This window comes from Notolabrus celidotus, chromosome 11, assembly GCF_009762535.1.
Source record: "Notolabrus celidotus isolate fNotCel1 chromosome 11, fNotCel1.pri, whole genome shotgun sequence".
In the NCBI taxonomy this organism is placed as follows: Eukaryota; Metazoa; Chordata; class Actinopteri; order Labriformes; family Labridae; genus Notolabrus; species Notolabrus celidotus.
Genome location: NC_048282.1, coordinates 33,985,956 through 34,003,461, shown reverse-complemented (window position 1 = coordinate 34,003,461; position 17,506 = coordinate 33,985,956). Strand labels below are relative to the sequence as shown.

The following is a 17,506-nucleotide window of genomic DNA, read 5'->3' as shown; positions in this document are numbered from 1 at the left end:
AAGATACAATAAGATACAATGCGATACGATACAATACGATACGATACAATACGATACGATACAATGCGATACGATACAATACAATACAATACAATGCGATACGATACAATACGATACGATACAATACGATACAATGCGATACGATACAATACGATACGATACAATAAGATACAATGCGATACGATACAATACGATACGATACAATACGATACGATACAATGCGATACGATACGATACAATACGATACGATGCAATATGATACAATACAATACAATACAATAAGATACAATAAGATACAATGCGATACGATACAATACGATACGATACAATACGATACGATACAATGCGATACGATACAATACAATACAATACAATGCGATACGATACAATACGATACGATACAATACGATACAATGCGATACGATACAATACGATACAATGCGATACGATACAATACGATACGATACAATATGATACAATACAATGCGATACGATACAATACGATACGATACAATACGATACGATACAATACGATACGATACAATACGATACGATGCAATATGATACAATACAATACAATACAATGCGATACGATACAATACGATACGATACAATACGATACAATGCGATACAATACGATACGATGCAATATGATACAATAAAATACTATACAATGCGATACAATACGATACAATGCAATACAATACAATGCAATACAATACAATACAATACAATACAATACAATACAATACAATGCGATACGATACAATACGATACGATGCAATACAATAAGATACGATACAATACGATACGATGCAATATGATACAATGCAATACAATACAATGCAATACGATACAATACGATACAATGCAATACGATACGATACAATACGATACAATACAATGCGATACGATACAATGCGATACGATACAATGCAATACAATACAATGCAATACAATACAATAAGATACGATACAATACGATACGATGCAATATGATACAATACAATGCAATACAATACAATACAATGTGATACGATACAATGCGATACGATACAATACAATACAATACAATGCAATACAATACAATGCAATACAATACAATAAGATACGATACAATACGATACGATGCAATATGATACAATACAATGCAATACAATACAATACAATACAATACAATACAATACAATGCAATACGATACAATACAATACAATACAATACGATACAATACAATACAATACAATACAATGCAATACAATACAATAAGATACGATACAATACGATACGATGCAATATGATACAATACAATGCAATACAATACAATACAATACAATACAATGCGATACGATGCAATACGATACAATACAATACAATACAATACGATACAATAAGATACAATACGATACAATACGACTCGATACAATACAATACAATGCAATATAATTCAATACAATACAATACAATATCACACAATACAATACAATGCAATATGATACAATACAATACAATACGATACAATAAGATACAATACGACACACTACGACTTGATACAATACAATACAATGCAATATAATACAATACAATACAATGCAATACATTATCACACAATACGATACAATGCAATATGAAACAATACAATACAATACAATACAATACGACATGACATGATACCATACGATACGACAATACAATAAGACATGATATGATACAATACAATAAGAAATGACACGATACAATGCAATGATATTTTATGCTATATGACACAGTAAGACACACTTGGGAAATTTGTCATGGGTGCTAAAGCACTTGTTCGACTACCTTCCTCACTAAGCCTTAGCTAAGATTTTGCATTGAAATCATAGCTTGGAGAAATAGCCGTATCTCAGCTAATGTTGCAGGTTTGTGCCAACTTCTACCATTCAGTGACACCTTAAATTTATATTTCAACCTCTTCTAGCTCTGCCTTCTCCTCTACAAATGTTTCGTCCTGCACAACACTGACTGTCAGATTAACAGTAGCTGTGTGTGAAGCTAACAAACTGTTAAAACTTGGTCCACCACGTCCACAATGAGCTTTATTTTAACTACTTTGACTTATGATGGTTTATTCTTGTGGATGAGACCCTCAGCTTTTATATCATACAAGCACTTTGACTTTTTCAATCGGCTGATGATGTTTGTGTTTTGTCTCCCAGGTTCTGCAAATGAGGCTCCACATGCACCCCACTCTCTGCACCCTCACCTGGTTCAGGAGCACCTCAGCAGCAATGTCATACTGGCCAGCAGCATGCCGACGCCCATCCATAACGGTCAAATCTGTAAGGACAAAAACACGTCAGCACCAAATGTACATTAGGTCCTATCATTGCCTCATACAGCAGAAAGAGTGTGAACTCTCTGTCATTAATCTAAGTGACCTGAAATCAACGATATTCTAATGAGCAGCCTGGTACATTTCCCTCTCCCTGCTCCATGTGCAACCTAGTCAGGAAGCTGGAAGGACAAACAGGCTCGGCAGAATAATCCTCTAAGTGCTCATTGGAAACTAATCTGGCTTATTTTGTCAAAGAGAACTTCTGTTATTCTTTCTTAACATGTTTAATGCTCTGAAAAATTTCACAAAAGTGCTTATTCCTCATCTGAAAATTATGTTGCCCCAAGTTATACCTAAGAACCGTACATATACACCTGCTTATGCCGCACTTTCTCTCTCTCTAACTCGCCCCCTGTTCTACTTTTTCAGCCACTCCTGAAACCCCGATCCCGTCTCCGCCCACTGCCTCCAGCTCAGAACATTATAAGATGGCTCAGGGGGTCATAGCCACCGTGCCCAAGCAGCCCACCTCCATCCCTCTGCCGACTATTACAAAGCAGGAGGCCATCTAACAACCTCTGTGTCCTTATTCCTTCAGGTGTTTCCTTCATTGTGTTGAAGCAGGGTGTTTATATGTGTGTACACAATCAGCAATGAAGCTGTAAACTTGACTGACACAATAAAACTAGCTGAATATGTAGAATGTAATCGACGTCCCTCACAGATTGCTGTTTCTCTTCAGGGATCTCTTCGTTCACACGCAGCTGCAGCTGAGCTCAGCGAAAGCCAGACTTAATGTTAGCATTTAAACTGTTTGGATATGTTGTTGTTCTGTAAGATTAACACATAGAAATACTTTGTCGTGTATATAGTTTATTATTGGGAAACATCACTTCCTTCAGTGTGTGCAGTAGGGCTTGTGTTAGACATGGTGGCATTATCATGTCAGTATTTTATAAATGTTACAGCAGGCCTTACTTTGTCTTATATTTAGTGTTGCACAGTATTTTATTTAAGCTCATGAATGATAAAATGATGTCAGAAACTTTGAAAATCTTCATTTTATCACAGCTAAAAAGAAATTCCTTGTGTGACTTAAGTTTTAGGAGGAACTTTAGGATATTCAGTGAACGATTTTAAACATCTGTGGTTAGAAAGTTCTTACTTACATTAGTTTAATATTCAAATTAAGACAAATAAACCTTGGTACATTAGTGAACACTGCCTGCTGCCACTTTGTAAAAGTCACAGGCAGACATACTGAGGAAGTTTCTCTATAATATGTTGTATTTGTTTCTAAAAAATATATTCTATTTTTTGTTTAGTACTTTGTCATGGTTTAAATGATGGAAAAATGTGCCTTGTGACCTGTACTGCCTTACAAAACAGGAAATGTTTCGCCTTTTAATGTGAAGATGAATTAATAAATCTCAAGGTCTATTTTTACATCGCTTTTCTGCAGACTCTTTTGTGCCATCTTTTGATTTCAGACTCGAATAAGTCGACTTGCACATTATTGTTGGAGCATCATAAAGAAGTTCAGCGGCTGAGTGGACAGAAAAGGTCCAACGTGGCAGTGCAGCATGTACACTGATAGCAGCATGTTGCTTCAGACTGATAAAGCACCATAAAATCATTACCGATAGCACTGATTCCAGAGAGGAGATTGACACAGCAAAGATTTGATTCTACATTCAAATTAAAAAAGTGATGTTTATATCAAAGTGGTGCAACCCCAAAAAACATAAATCAACATGACAGAGGTTTGAGTGAAAGCTTCAGATGTGAAGTTATTATGAAAGAAGTTAAGCACTGTTGTGTTTTCATACTACGGTGGCTCAGAAGTGCAATGGATGAAACACTTTTACAAAGTTGGAGACCAAATTTGCATTTTGGAAAACCAATTTACAAAATCAGAAACACTTTTACAAGCGATGGAACATTTTTACCAATCCTGAAACAAATTTACAAACAGCAGATTCTACTGGAAAAGGAATGTACCAATGATTTTCAAAATAAAAGACGTCTGTAACGTGAAAATGTGCAACAACCAGGGAATTAATTTGACATTAACGACCCTGTTTCCACTAGAATATTAAAAGCACATAAAAACAAACACAAAGAGTACTCTACAGCAGAGAGAGCTTAAACAAAAATCCCTGTACAGCTTGAAACGTCATGCAATGCAGCCTGCAGTGACCGCAGTGACAGAGATTCAAAGTAACCTGTATGCAGACAAATTCTGCCACCTGCTGCATTTAGGTGTAACTGACACGAGAGGTCCGTCCATAAAAAGTGAGACCATCATTTTTTTTTTATTAACCCTACAGTGCACAGATTAGTTTATCTGATTTTAAAAAAGGAAAGACGGACAGGCCTATATAACCTCTGTTAGAGATATATGCACATGATCAATCAACCAATCAAGCTTTATTTATATAGCTACTTTCATACAATCAAATGCAACACAAAGTGCTTTTCAGAGCTTTAGAGACTAATGCACACCAACAACGATAAAATAATGTGCAGGAACCTACTATATGTTTTTATCAGGGAATCTTGGCTAGTGTCCTCTTTTATTCTGTGCTCTGCTTGGGGGGCAGCATTTGTCTTGATGACAGAAAAAGAATCAATAAGCTGATAAGAAAGGTTGGTTCTGTAATTGGGATTATCCCTGACTCTCTTGAGGTTACCTTGGAGAATTGAACTAGGACTAAATTGAAAACTGTTCTGATCTTTGAAGGCGACCCCCTGCACAATGTTTTTAATGGACTCAGAAGCTCCTTCAGTGAGCAACTGGTGATGCCTCAGTGGCTCCACAACACGTCTTAGAAGGTCCTTCGTTCCTGCAGCAGTCAGATTTTTCAATGAACATTTTTTATTTATGGATCTGACCCATAGCTGTTAATTATGCCTCAAATGGTGTGACTGTGTTTTTGTTTATTTGTCGTGTTTTTGTGACTGCACTTATTGTTTGTTGATTCTGTGAGCAGACCCTTGTGGCATATGAATTTCCACCACAGGGGATCAATAAAGTTCTCTAATCTAATTAAAATAAGTTAAAGCAGCAATTTAACATGAAGAATATAAATAGTTAAAATAAATAAATTTAAAAAGGGTAGGGATCAGAGTTGGAAAAAAAAATTAAGGCTTAAAATACAAATAAAACTGACTAGATATTCAAAAAACAATTAGTTAAAATTAATAAAATAATAAAACAACATTAAAAATCAATGTAAAAGTTAAAAGTAAAGAAATACAATTGTTAAACACTACATAAAAGCCAGACTAAATAAATTATTTTGGATGCCTTGTAAAAAATGTAATAAGATAAGATAAGATAAGATATTACTTTATTGATCCCCGGGGGGAATTCAGGTTTTGCAGCAACCCAGACGTAAGTACAATCAAGAAGAAGTTTCAATAAGTAAAATAAAATAAAATAAAATAAGATAAGTAAAAATGAAAATAGATAAATAAAGCTAGAATACAATTTAGATATATACAATGTTACAATGGAATTTAGATTAAATAGAAGTCATTACAGCCAGTATTAAAATGTTTCAGTAGTGACAGGTTGACATGGTGACATGGTGGTAATACCCAAAGCTTAAACTAATGTCAGTGTTATTATTATTCATTATACAGTCTATAGTCGGCACTTAAAATTAGATATGACAAAGTATTTTCAAATCAGCAAGTTTGCAAGATGTGAGATTCACGTGCATTGAAGTCCCTAACAAAACCTGCTGGAAATTTAGAATGTAGTGCTTTTCGGACAGGCAAAATATCGAAATTTTGATGATTATTTGGTGAAACACAACACTTTTGTTGGTGAATGTTTGAACACAAAAAAGGAGAGACTCGAGTATATAATAATTGTATTTCTTTCCCAGCTTTTCAATGCGTGATAACGCTTTCGAAGACTCTCCGAGGGACCCTGAAGGCATCAGCATTATCACAACAACAGAATCGAACGCGCTGTAGCGTCAGCAGCGCGTCACGTGCTGCAAACGGACCAATGAGAGAGCGCCGTTCATCAAACCCGGAAAGAAGGATTTTCCTGACAGGTCGGTGGAGATTTCTGGCTCTGTGATGCTGGATGTTTTGGGTCGTGGTATCATAGTTTCATTAACATGTTATCTTCTTCTAATGGATACTCAGAATAAATCTGTGTGTGCCATAAACGGATCATGTTGAATGTATTTCCGGGTTCGTGTTCAGTCATTATTTTGAGTTCTGTCTCGTCTGTTCTGCTCAGGATCAGGCTGTATTCGTGTCAGCTGAGGCTGTGACTCAATGCTAAAGCAAACACATATGGTGAGGTTATGTCTGCGCTGTTATTGTGTCATAAAGAAGGATTTATATCTAATATCTGGACATCAGTCAGGTCAGGAGGTATCAAGATGCAAACCTTGTGACAACATCATCAGGGGTGAGATTTACTGATCTGTGTTTCCTTTCCAAACAGCTCCATCCAGTCAGTCCATGGCCGATCTGCATGAATCCATCGATCTCAGGTCTCCACCAGTGGACCCATCAGAAGCTGAAGGACACAGCTGGTTCCCCACGCCTCCTCCACCCATGTACACCTGCACCCTGACCCCCGAGCTGGTGGCCAAAGCACGAGAGGAGCTCCAGGAGAAACCAGAGTGGCGTCTCCGGGATGTCCAAGCACTCAGAGACATGATCCTGAAGGTTTGGATTTACTACCGTAGAGACATGCAGAGAACAACCATGCTCCTGTTCATATTCCACTGACATTCATATCAGGACAGGGTGGTTCAGGACAAGAAATACTCCTGAAATGAGAGGACTTGGTGTCTCAGACTTGTAAACAAAGCAGACGGTGCAAGCACTAATTCAACTTTCTTGTTGTAATGGTTTGAAATGGCGTTAAGCCTCCAGCCTCATCACTCCTAGTAGATTTATGTTACATGAAGGAATCAAAAGAGTGATGAAATCATAATTTTAACCTCCTTGTTGGAGCCTGCAGGTGGATGCTGGGGAGGTGGAGGTACTGAGAGTCTGAGTGCAGAGCAGGAGGGGCAATGACAGAGCAGGGGGAGAGACCGGAAATCTTGCAGCTTAAATGGAGCGTCACATTGTGAGGACGTGATTGATGCGTGGTTGTAAGAGTGATGCATGTCCAAAATATTATCAGCGCAGATCAAGTTGCCTGCGTGACTTAACTCACAGGCATTGCTATCCATCCATCCATCCATCCATCCATCTTCATCCACTTATCCAAGTCCAGGTCGTGGGGCAGCAGTCTCAGCAGGGAAGCCCAGACACCCCTCTCCCCGGTCACTTCCACCAGCTCCTCTGGGAGGATACCGAGGCGTTCCCAGGCCAGCTGAGAGATATAATCTCACCAGCATGTCCTGGGTCTGCCCCGTGGCCTCCTCCCAGATAGACATGCCCCAAACACCTCCCGGGGAGACATCCGGGGGGAATCCTTACTAGATCCCCGAACCACCTCATCTGGCTCTTATTCATGCAGAGGAGCAGCGGCTCTACTTTGAGCCTCTCCCGGATGTCTTGAGTTACATCACAAGAAAATAACCACAAATCTCAGATTTCATGTACTGTATCTTCCAATGCACAGAGGATTGTGAGCCGGAGTAGAAAAGAGACGCTTGGTTTGCATTCTGCTAAACGTGATCAGATCAAGTTGGACATCTGAGCATTTTGTCATTCTGCATTTGACCTACATACATCAGGATGTGATGAATCTTTATCTGGCATGCTGAATAGAATAAAAATGTGGCTTGTTAAACTCATACCCTCCTCTTAAATTCCTGCCCGTTTATTTCAACTGAAGACATTCACTTCTAGAAATAGGTCATGAGTATAAACATTCATTTTCCAAAAGGCTAAATGATGATATTCAGCAGCAGCTGGGTGCTTAGCTTCTTGGCAAACATCCTTTGAATGAGTAAATAGTGCATTTACATATCCAGCCCCAGACTCAGCGCTCCAGAGAATGTTGTGTTCATGGTTGAGAGGAGTCACACATATCAGGCTTCAGATTGCAGACCATAATGAGACTCACTCTGATTGTAATGCTCATTTTTTAAGTTCACTTTGTTTGCCGTGTTAACAAACTTTGATCTGTTGATATTTGTCCACCTGACTCTGCAGGAACAGCCAAACCTGAGGACCAGGTTAGACGACGCCTTCCTCCTGCGCTTCCTGCGGGCCAGGAAGTTCGACTATGACCGCGCCCTGCAGCTGCTGCTCAACTATCAGGCGGGCCGTAAAGCTTGGCCGGAGGTGTTCAAGGACCTGAAGCCGTCCACGGTGAAACACGTCCTCGACCTGGGCTTCCTCACCGTCCTGCCTCAACCAGACCCCAACGGGAGATACATCCTCTGTCTGCGCCTCGGTCAGTGTCTGCGCCATTTCAACATTGTAACTTTTTTTTAAAAAGTTATATTTTTGGGCTTTGTTGCCTTTATTGATCGGACAGCTGAGGAGAGAAAGGAAATGTGGGGAGTAGAGAGCGAGGGAAGACATGCAGCAAATGGTCGAGGCCAAGAGTTGAATCTACGACCACTGAGACGAGGACTTTAGCCTCTGTATGTGGGGCGTGCGCTTAAACCACTGGGCCAATGGCGCCCCATCAACATTGAAACTTTATTGCGAATTAAACATTTAGTTCCTACTTTTTTCCAGTAATCTACAATGTTAATATGGAAGAGATAATGTTTTGTTAGCCAGGGAGTATGCTGGGGCGCTTCTCACCCTCACAGGATTCTAACTACACATTATCACTCTTATTACCTGGCTACCAACTAAAGATACAAACAAGCTGACTCTCAGTATTGATTGATAGATTATAAGAATTTTTACATTAGCATTCTTTTATTTATTATTTATTTATATTTTTGAGCTTTTTGCCTTTATTGGATAGGACAGCTGTAGAGAGACAGGAAATCTGGGGAGTAGACAGCAGGGGAAGACATGCAGCAAATGGTCATGGCCGGGAGTCCAACCAGCGAACTCTGCAATGAGGACTGTAGCCTCTGTATGTGGGGCGCTTAGACCGCTAGGCCACCAGCGCCCCTCCACTGGCATTCTTAACAGAAGTGCAAAATAACAGCAGCACCTGTGGTCAAATCTCTCGCTCTATCCTCTCCTCTCTAATAAAGCTGCAAAAGTCCCAAAAAATACAACTTTAAAAAGAACAAAACCGCAGCACATGTATCAGGTCTTCTTCTCCGGCTTCTTACTCAATCAGTTCTGCAACTCTCCCAATGCCCACACTGTTTTTAGGTTTGTGGTTTCTTTGTGTCTGTTTTCTTCAATTTGATCGACGTCTCTTTCATTCAGCTCCTCGTGTGTTTTAACATCCCTCCCTGTCTCTCACTGTCTCTCATCTTCTTCTCCCTGGTGGTGACCTGTCAGCCATTAACCACCAATCTAAAGTTTTGTGCTCTCTTCATCTAACAGAGAGAAATGTTTCGTCAGATTGTTGACAGGAAGAGGTGAAATCCTCTCTGTGGAGTGATCTAATATGTGTGATCAGATCATCCCCAGGCTCGCCTTTGCTATTCAGGATTAATGACCAATGTCAAGAGGTTTTAACCAATCAGAATCAAGGATTGAACACAGCCTGTGATTAGTAAGAAAGCTGGTTTATAAAAGCCTGAGTAATGTCAGTAAGAGCCTGAAGAGTTTATAAGCTAGCAGATATCATCAGCCAGTATCGACCTATCACAGACTTCAAGGTATCAGCCTTTATGAGGCAGAAATGTTTGTGTATACTCATAAACAAAGATCTTTTATTGTCATTCAAATATCTCTGTATTAACTGTCGTGTCAGTATTCAGAGAATATTAATACCATGCATAGTTTTTGTATCAATTGCAAAAGTCCCAAATCTATTAGGCTTAATCATTATTGCAGGATGTGCTCTGCTCCTGTCGTACGATAACGTTACTCGATCTCCTCACACAGGGAAATGGAAACCAAACGATTACCCGTTCGTGGACAACGTGAGGGCGATTTATCTGACTCTGGAGAAGCTGATTCAGCCCGAGGAGACGCAGGTGAACGGCATCGTCATCCTCGCCGACTACACCGGAGTGGGAATGACACAAGCGTCCAATCCCGGCCCGTTCCTTGCCAAAAAAGTCGTGAGCATCCTTCAGGTGAGTCGTTTTCATTGAAGATTTTACTTTAAATCTGAAGCAGCAGAGAATGATTTTGTATTCCTTGCAGCAGCCTCTCACACAGCTCATTTAAAAAATGACACAGCAGGAATTATAAGTGTCTTTGTCTGCACACAAAAGAGAAAGACGTCATCTACGTAGTCGCTCTCCAGCGCTGCAATTCCAGCTCTGTCGTGACTGCGGAGAGTTTAATATTTACCTTGCACACGGCACACAACACACTCCAAACGCTTGTGAAGGACGAGCTGTGACTGTTTTATAATCGCAGGTTCTCTTCTCATTCACAGGACGGGTTTCCAATCAGAATCAAGGCCGTGAACATCATTAACGAGCCCAGGATATTTAAAGGCATCTTCGCCATCATTAAGCCTTTTCTGAAGGAGAAGATGGCAGAGAGGGTAACTATCGTCCTTCAAGTGTCTCGAACCCTTTTGTTTCTACACAAAGAGATGATTCTGAGTGTGTCCCTCCCTCTTCATGTGCTGCCGTGTTTCAGAATCACTTTAATAATCTGAGAAATCAAAAACAACACATCTTTAGTTTAGAGAAATGAACACAGACGTCCAAAAAGCTCAGTGGAGGGGTCAGTTTGCATTCATTTAAACCTGGTAACAGCTCTGTATTTATTCAGGGGTAGTAGAAACAAGCTGCACACATATGATGACATGTAATAACCTTTAAGAAATAATGACACAGCTGAATGAAACATTTGCTCATTCAAAGCTGTTACAGAGCGACTGTGTGTGTGTACATCTGGCTCTTTAGCTGCCAAATGCTCAGATATGTTCACCTGCTTGTTACCTGTAGATGCTGAAAACAGGGGTGTTATAATCCAACATGTGTGTGAAGTCAGGGATGAACCTTTTAGGGATGAACCTTTTAAAATCATGGATCCATCAAAGAAACATCCATCCATGTCATCATCTTTAAATGGAAGCGTATTGCAGTCACATGAGGAAAAAAAATCTGCTGTTTTTCTGAATGAACGAGATAACCGTCACCTCAATTGCACTCTGTGAGGATCAGTATTTTCAGCAGTTGTCTGATTGCCTCTCAAGACAGCACGCAGCCAGCTTGAATACGTTTCAGATGCATCGTCATATACCAATGAAATGTGCAATAACTGCTCAGATGATCCTGGAGAAATGCTGCAATGTCCTGCAGATCAGAACGGACCTTACATCTAAACACCTGCAAAGTTCTCAGGTGCCTGCATAAAGCTGACAATATCATCTATGTTACTTAAAGACACAAGTATCTCCCAATTGTCCCAGGGTAAAATAAAAGTGGTTTAAAATGATCAACTGGGGCATGTTTAGGCTACTTCCTTGCGTGGCCTTCAGGTGCTGTTAGGATTTTACTGTGGTCGTTAATTCAGAAAAACAGAGCGACATTTTTTCCTCATGTGAATGCAACACGCTCCCGTATCTTTAAGATGTGCTTTGCTTAGAATTTTCAATATCACATCACACACCAGGTTAATAATATCAGACTGCTCATCCAAAAAACATCAGCTCTAATATTTCTTCTCCTTAAGGGAATAAATCTCGAGTTTAAATGTTCATTTTTAAAGAGAAAACAACAGATTCATCAGATAAACACCCATCACATGCAGGGAATGCTTTAAGGAGAGAGTTACATAAACCCACTTTCAACCTGTATCATTATGTCAATCAATCAATCAATCTTTATTTATACAGCACCAAATCACAACAAATGTTACCTGAAGACTCTTTCCAAACAGAGCAGGTCTAGACCTGACTCTATGTTCTATTATTAACAAAGACCCAACATCAAGACAGGATAAGATCCAGTCCCATCTGACAGACAGGACTCAGTCTGATCTCATCTTAATCCACCATGAGCAGAGCACTTTGCAGCATTTAGCAAGTTACAGTGGCAAGGACAAACTTCCTTTAACAGGCAGAAACCTCCAGCAGGACCAGACTCATGTTAGACACACATCTGCTGAGACCGAGTTGGAGAGAGGGATAGAGGGAGATGAAGAGAGAGAGAGAGATGATAGTGGGGAGACGGATAGTAGTAGTTAGCGACTCAGAGGAACCTACGAGACAAGGGAGCTCAGGGAATCCACTTTACAGACTCTATGATATCAGCAAATATCAGGTAATAATAAACAACAGTAGTGCAGATATGGAGTTGAGAAATGCTTGTGATGTAAATTCAGTAAGTCTTGTAGAGCCAGGTTCATTAGGATGAGTGACACCTTCACAGGACATGAAATATTGATCCTTTTAATTAATGAGGCTGACTGCGAGTGGGACGACATCACTGACATGTCCTCTCTCCTGTCTCTTCTTACAGTACGTCCTCCACAGCTCAGACCTGCACTCCCTGCACAGAAACATCCCCCGCTCCGTTCTACCCGAGGAGTACGGCGGCACGGCGGGCCAGCTGGACATGCACGCGTGGTCCAGACTCCTCCTGGACTGTGAGGAGGAGTTCATAGTGGAGTTCTGCCAACCTGATCCACTAGAGGGCGTCCTGCTTCCAGACTCCATGCTGTTTGACGGAGAGCAGGCCAGCGGGCAGGACGACGACACCTTCAGGGGGCTGCGCTCTCAGCTCTACTACTGTTACTGATGCTCGCTGGGTGGACTCTGTCTGTTTCATTTGAAACATGTGTGTAGACTTTTACAGGGCAAGTTGCCAATATTAGACATGATTTATTTTAGTATCAAAGCAGCACTACTGGAGGGAGATAGTGTTTTCTAGTTTACACGTAGCCCAGCATTTGACCCTGGTTCACAGGCAGCTGCAGGTTTAAGCTTGAGCCAATGCATGTTATGATGATACTGGTGGCCTCTGTGGATTTAAATCTGGTGTTTAAAGGTTAGGTTCACTTTTTTTTTTACCAGAATCAGACACAAATATGCAGATGGAAACTGTAATTCTCTCCTGTCCCAACCTTGTAACCACTCACTATGATGTGACGATGAATAACCTCCTTCAGGCGACACTTAAAGGTTCATAGCTTCAGGTGTATTCAGCAGATATGGAGGTAAGAGATGAGGGACACCTGGGAGGAGACTTCCTATACTTTATGCTTGTCCTTAGACTTGCAGCTTGAGACGTGAGAGTTGAGAGTCGCAGTTTACAACATGATCGTTATCCTTTTAGAGATGAAATTGTCATTCAATTGTTCCCCGGATTGCATTTGGCTAATTTGATCTGCCTGTTTTTCTCAAAACAGATGGCTTACAACCAAAGCCTCCTCTGACTTTATTGGTCAATACTTCTCAGACTATAAATACACGACATCTGGGCTGGAAACAGACCACAAGCTGTTTTCACATCAATGCAGATACCACAGTCTTATCATGTGCCAACAGATACTGCATTCACATATGTATTTCTGTATGTTCCCCTGGCTTCCTTAATGTGCTTCTGATGTAAGAGATAGAGGACAAACACTATAGTCCTTGTTTTATGTTGCCGAAAGACCGATAAGATCTGAAAAGAACCCGTAAGACTCTAATCACGATGCTATCAGACACACAAGATGGAAGTGTCAGAGTTAAAATGCTTCAATTAGGACGGCATCTTTTACTTGCATGTATGAATTGGAGGAACTGTGAAGGAAAGCAAAGATTTGTGTCACTGTGCAGATACTTTTAAGACGTGGAAAATAGTTTTTAGTCATGGAAAAATGTGAACCCACCCCTCCACTGAGGCAGAAGTCTAAAAACAGCTCCTCAAACTCACATCCATTCAGTTTGTTTAGTATCTGCATACCAGCGCTCTATCAAGCCCTCTCTGTACGAGCTCTGTCTGCATGTTGACATCCACACAACTCAACCAGAAACACAGACAGTGTGAGTGTTTGGATGAGTCCGTTACAACGCCTTAAACTGTTAGGTTCTTGTATGTTCGTGTACCAAAGCGACGTTCACGTGTATCTCATCAAAGAAAGAATATAAAGAAAAGTGTTATATATATATAGATTCAATGTTAGAGTATTTTAAGACCTTTGTTTTGCTCATGCTCCAGTTTTTTGTTGCTTTAATCTTCTGAGAGGATTATTTTTCTAAGTTCAGTTCAAAATAATCTGCCTTATGTGTTTTTGGTGACCTTCTTTGACCTGTTTGCCATCACTCAGTGTTAACACGGGGCCGCTTCACAAGGAAGAGAACGTTCAGTCCTGACTTTAAAGATGTCCGCTTTGCCAAAACTTCACACCAGGCCATCCTGTACAGAAATGTGCAATAATGTAGGATCTGTTATTTCTTTGTTGTTAGCCTGAAGTTTATTTTTTATACTTTTACGTTAAGCATGTCTGTGACTATGAGCTGTATTGTGTTGCTGAATATTTATCGTCAGTAGTGAAGACAGTAAAGTACAACTCATATTGAGAGAGTGCTATTTGTGTCTTGTTTGCTTTGTGGATGCTGTTGTTGGCAGAGGGTGGTGGTATGCTGAGGGCTCTGGGGAAGTTCAGAGTTTTTTTCGCAACATAATTGTAGCTCGAGTAACATTTCCAAAAACGGGTCCCTGAAGACATCAGAAATACACCGCAGAAAGAAGCATTCAGAAATAGTAGAAGTTAAAGTCCTTCTTTTGAAAGTAGAATACAAACAAACCCATCATAACCTGTATGAACGCAGGATTTTCTGCAGACTTTATGACACTGAATTAATCCAAACTAGTTTTTCCAGATTACATGGCAGACATATATCACTGCTTTTATGGTTTCTCATGACGGATGCATCAGTTTGCAGGCAGCACCCTGAGCAAAGTGTGCAAAGTCAAATATTTGTTTCACATTAAGTTGGGTGGTTTGATCTGGAAGAACTTTTACTGCAAAAACACAGAAGCTATGTAGGAGTACAAAGAGTATTTCACTAATGAAAGATACAATAATATATTGATTCACTAGCAAGGACCACACCATCGACAGGATGTAAATTGACAATGATTTATTGATTTAATTGGAGTAGAGCTCCTTGCTGTTACTTGTTTGGGGAAGCTTCTTAGAGGATGTGCTGTAGCTCCTGGGCATGTCTAACCCCCTACAAGAGCCCAGTGTATAGTATGAAAGAAAGAAATAGGAATAAAAGGTGCCAGAAGAGGCGTGCTTGAGACGTGGTCAAGGCAAGGCGTGGTTGAGACGTGGTCAAGGCAAGGCAAGGCAAGGCAAGGCAAGGCAAGGCAAGGCAAGGCAAGGCAAGGCAAGGCAAGGCAAGGCAAGGCAAGGCAAGGCAAGGCAGCTTTATTTTTATAGCGCATTTCATTAAACAAACATTAAAAGCATTGGAAACATTCAGACAGGCATAATAGAACATCATTAAAATGACAAATATAATAAAACAGAAAAGAAAAGGAAAATTAGTGAACTTATAGGCCGGAGGTTGCCACTTAGGCAAGGCAGAGTAAAAAAACTTCTGATTCCGAGGTGAGACCGAGACTTTACATAAGTCATCTCAAGACCGGTCGAGTACTTCAACACTAGTGCAAACTGAGACTAGGGAAGGAATTGCATCATGGGAAATGTAGGCTCCAGCATTTTTAGTACTTAAACCATAGAAACTGACTGAAGAATCAGGATATCTTCACCGTTAACAAGACATCACTTCTAAAACGTCTTAAACCTGCTGTTGGTCGTCACAGAGTAAAAACCTGTTCAGAGAGAGGGACTTCGAATGTCAACACTATCCTTCCCAACCAGATTTTCCTCTTAGCCCCCCAACACAGATCGGCGTGTGCAGTCCAAGCGGCAACCTCTGGTCTCAAACTGTTGAAGGCTGGCTGCAGAAACACTGGAAACCACATACACACCAATTCAAAGAAGACGATCTTTGCAGCATTAATAAACATGTTTACAGCCTGATACCAAAAACGGCTTGGGTCTACGTAGCTAATTTCTCTATCGGCACACACTGTACAGGGGGTGAATTTTTTTCTAACGCGACGGTTCAAATGACTGGAATCACCTGCAACAATCCCTAAAGCTGACCTCTCTCATTCCACTCGCCATTTTCAAAAACCAAATACACACCATAACTCAACATCACTGCACTTGCTTTTAAGTTGTTCACTGCTGTCATATTTTTGTATTGTATTGTTCTGTCTCTAGGTTTCAATGTATGTCCTCTCTGTTTTTTGTTTTGTCTTTTATTTATTGTCATGCCGCCCAGGTCGTTATTGCAAATGAGAATTGGTTCTCAATTAACTCACCTGGTTAAATAAAGGTTAAAGGTTAAGGTTTGTCTGAATGTCTCCAATGCTTTTAATGTTTTAATGTAAAGCACATTGAGTTGCCCTCGTGTATGAAATGCGCTATACAAATAAAGCTGCCTTGCCTGGCCTTGCCAAAATAAATAAATAAATAGATAAATATTAAGATTACAAGTTTTTGCCCAAATAAGGACATGACTGACTTGACTCCGGGACGGGAACACATAGCTGTTGGCTAGGAGGCTCAAACCCTGCCTCTTTACGTCACACTCTTCCTGATTGAGTTCAGCATTTCCAATATGGCTGCCGCCGTCGATTGGCTTCAAAACAGCACTCAGGAACACATGGGTGACTTCATGGATACTACGTCCATTTTTATACAGTCTATGGTGCAGTCATGATAGTGCCGGACTCATAACCAATCGGAGGACGTAGTAGGGGCCGCCCCTTAACCAATCAGGACAGAGGATTGGAGATTAGCTATGATTGGTCCGTCATAACAGGAATGAGGGAAATAATAACATTGCTTGATACGAAGGCATTGGAAAACACAGAGATTTCGCAATTACTTCACTTACCGATGAGTACCGGTCATAGACTGTAATTAAAAATGGACAGCGTTGCTCCGCCTCTTCCCGTTGTACGGTTCTGAAGCCAAAAAATCCCACTCCTGGGCGCCGCCATTGTGCAGCCAGAGTCTGTGAAGCCACTGTAACAAGCTCCGCCCTACAGCATAACGTCACAAGGCGCTGTGTGTCCGTTGAAGTTTCACTCTACGGCGGCTGTGAATCAAAGGAAACAGGAAGTAAAACCCTGTTT

The 17,506-nt window shown here is 40.5% G+C and overlaps 2 protein-coding genes across 7 annotated transcripts in view; both read left to right on the top strand.

The window, feature by feature from the left end:
* hnf4a (hepatocyte nuclear factor 4, alpha) overlaps nt 1-3,761 on the top strand; it is a 37,288-nt gene extending 33,527 nt beyond the window's left edge. For all 3 annotated transcript variants that reach the window (XM_034694995.1, XM_034694997.1, XM_034694996.1), the window contains exons 9-10: nt 2,197-2,319; nt 2,745-3,761. In XM_034694995.1, the coding sequence (XP_034550886.1) occupies nt 2,197-2,319; nt 2,745-2,887 (266 nt within the window). In that variant the 3' untranslated portion in view covers nt 2,888-3,761. The remainder of the gene's footprint in view (nt 1-2,196; nt 2,320-2,744) is intronic.
* Nucleotides 3,762-6,290: 2,529 nt separating this feature from the next.
* ttpal (tocopherol (alpha) transfer protein-like) lies at nt 6,291-14,867 on the top strand. 4 transcript variants are annotated; one of them, XM_034695005.1, is made up of 7 exons: nt 6,320-6,385; nt 6,577-6,635; nt 6,787-7,013; nt 8,460-8,703; nt 10,278-10,471; nt 10,780-10,890; nt 12,818-14,867. In XM_034695005.1, the coding sequence occupies exons 3-7, from the start codon at nt 6,804-6,806 to the stop codon at nt 13,094-13,096; spliced, it is 1,038 nt and encodes a 345-aa protein (XP_034550896.1). In that variant the 5' UTR covers nt 6,320-6,385; nt 6,577-6,635; nt 6,787-6,803; the 3' UTR covers nt 13,097-14,867. The 4 variants fall into 4 exon arrangements, with proteins under 4 accessions (XP_034550894.1, XP_034550896.1, XP_034550895.1 ...); XM_034695006.1 differs by lacking the exon at nt 6,320-6,385 and adding an exon at nt 6,424-6,488; XM_034695003.1 differs by lacking the exon at nt 6,577-6,635 and having other exon boundaries at nt 6,291-6,385.
* The last annotated feature ends 2,639 nt before the right edge of the window (nt 14,868-17,506 follow it).

Bases quoted from the DNA above. Each gene is read 5' to 3' on its own strand.
- ttpal (XM_034695003.1), top strand. From the start codon at position 6,337: ATGAGAGAGCGCCGTTCATCAAACCCGGAAAGAAGGATTTTCCTGACA. The intron at 8,704-10,277 runs GTCAGTGTCTGC...CTCCTCACACAG, and splicing joins CATCCTCTGTCTGCGCCTCG to GGAAATGGAAACCAAACGAT. The intron at 10,891-12,817 runs GTAACTATCGTC...CTCTTCTTACAG, and splicing joins AGGAGAAGATGGCAGAGAGG to TACGTCCTCCACAGCTCAGA.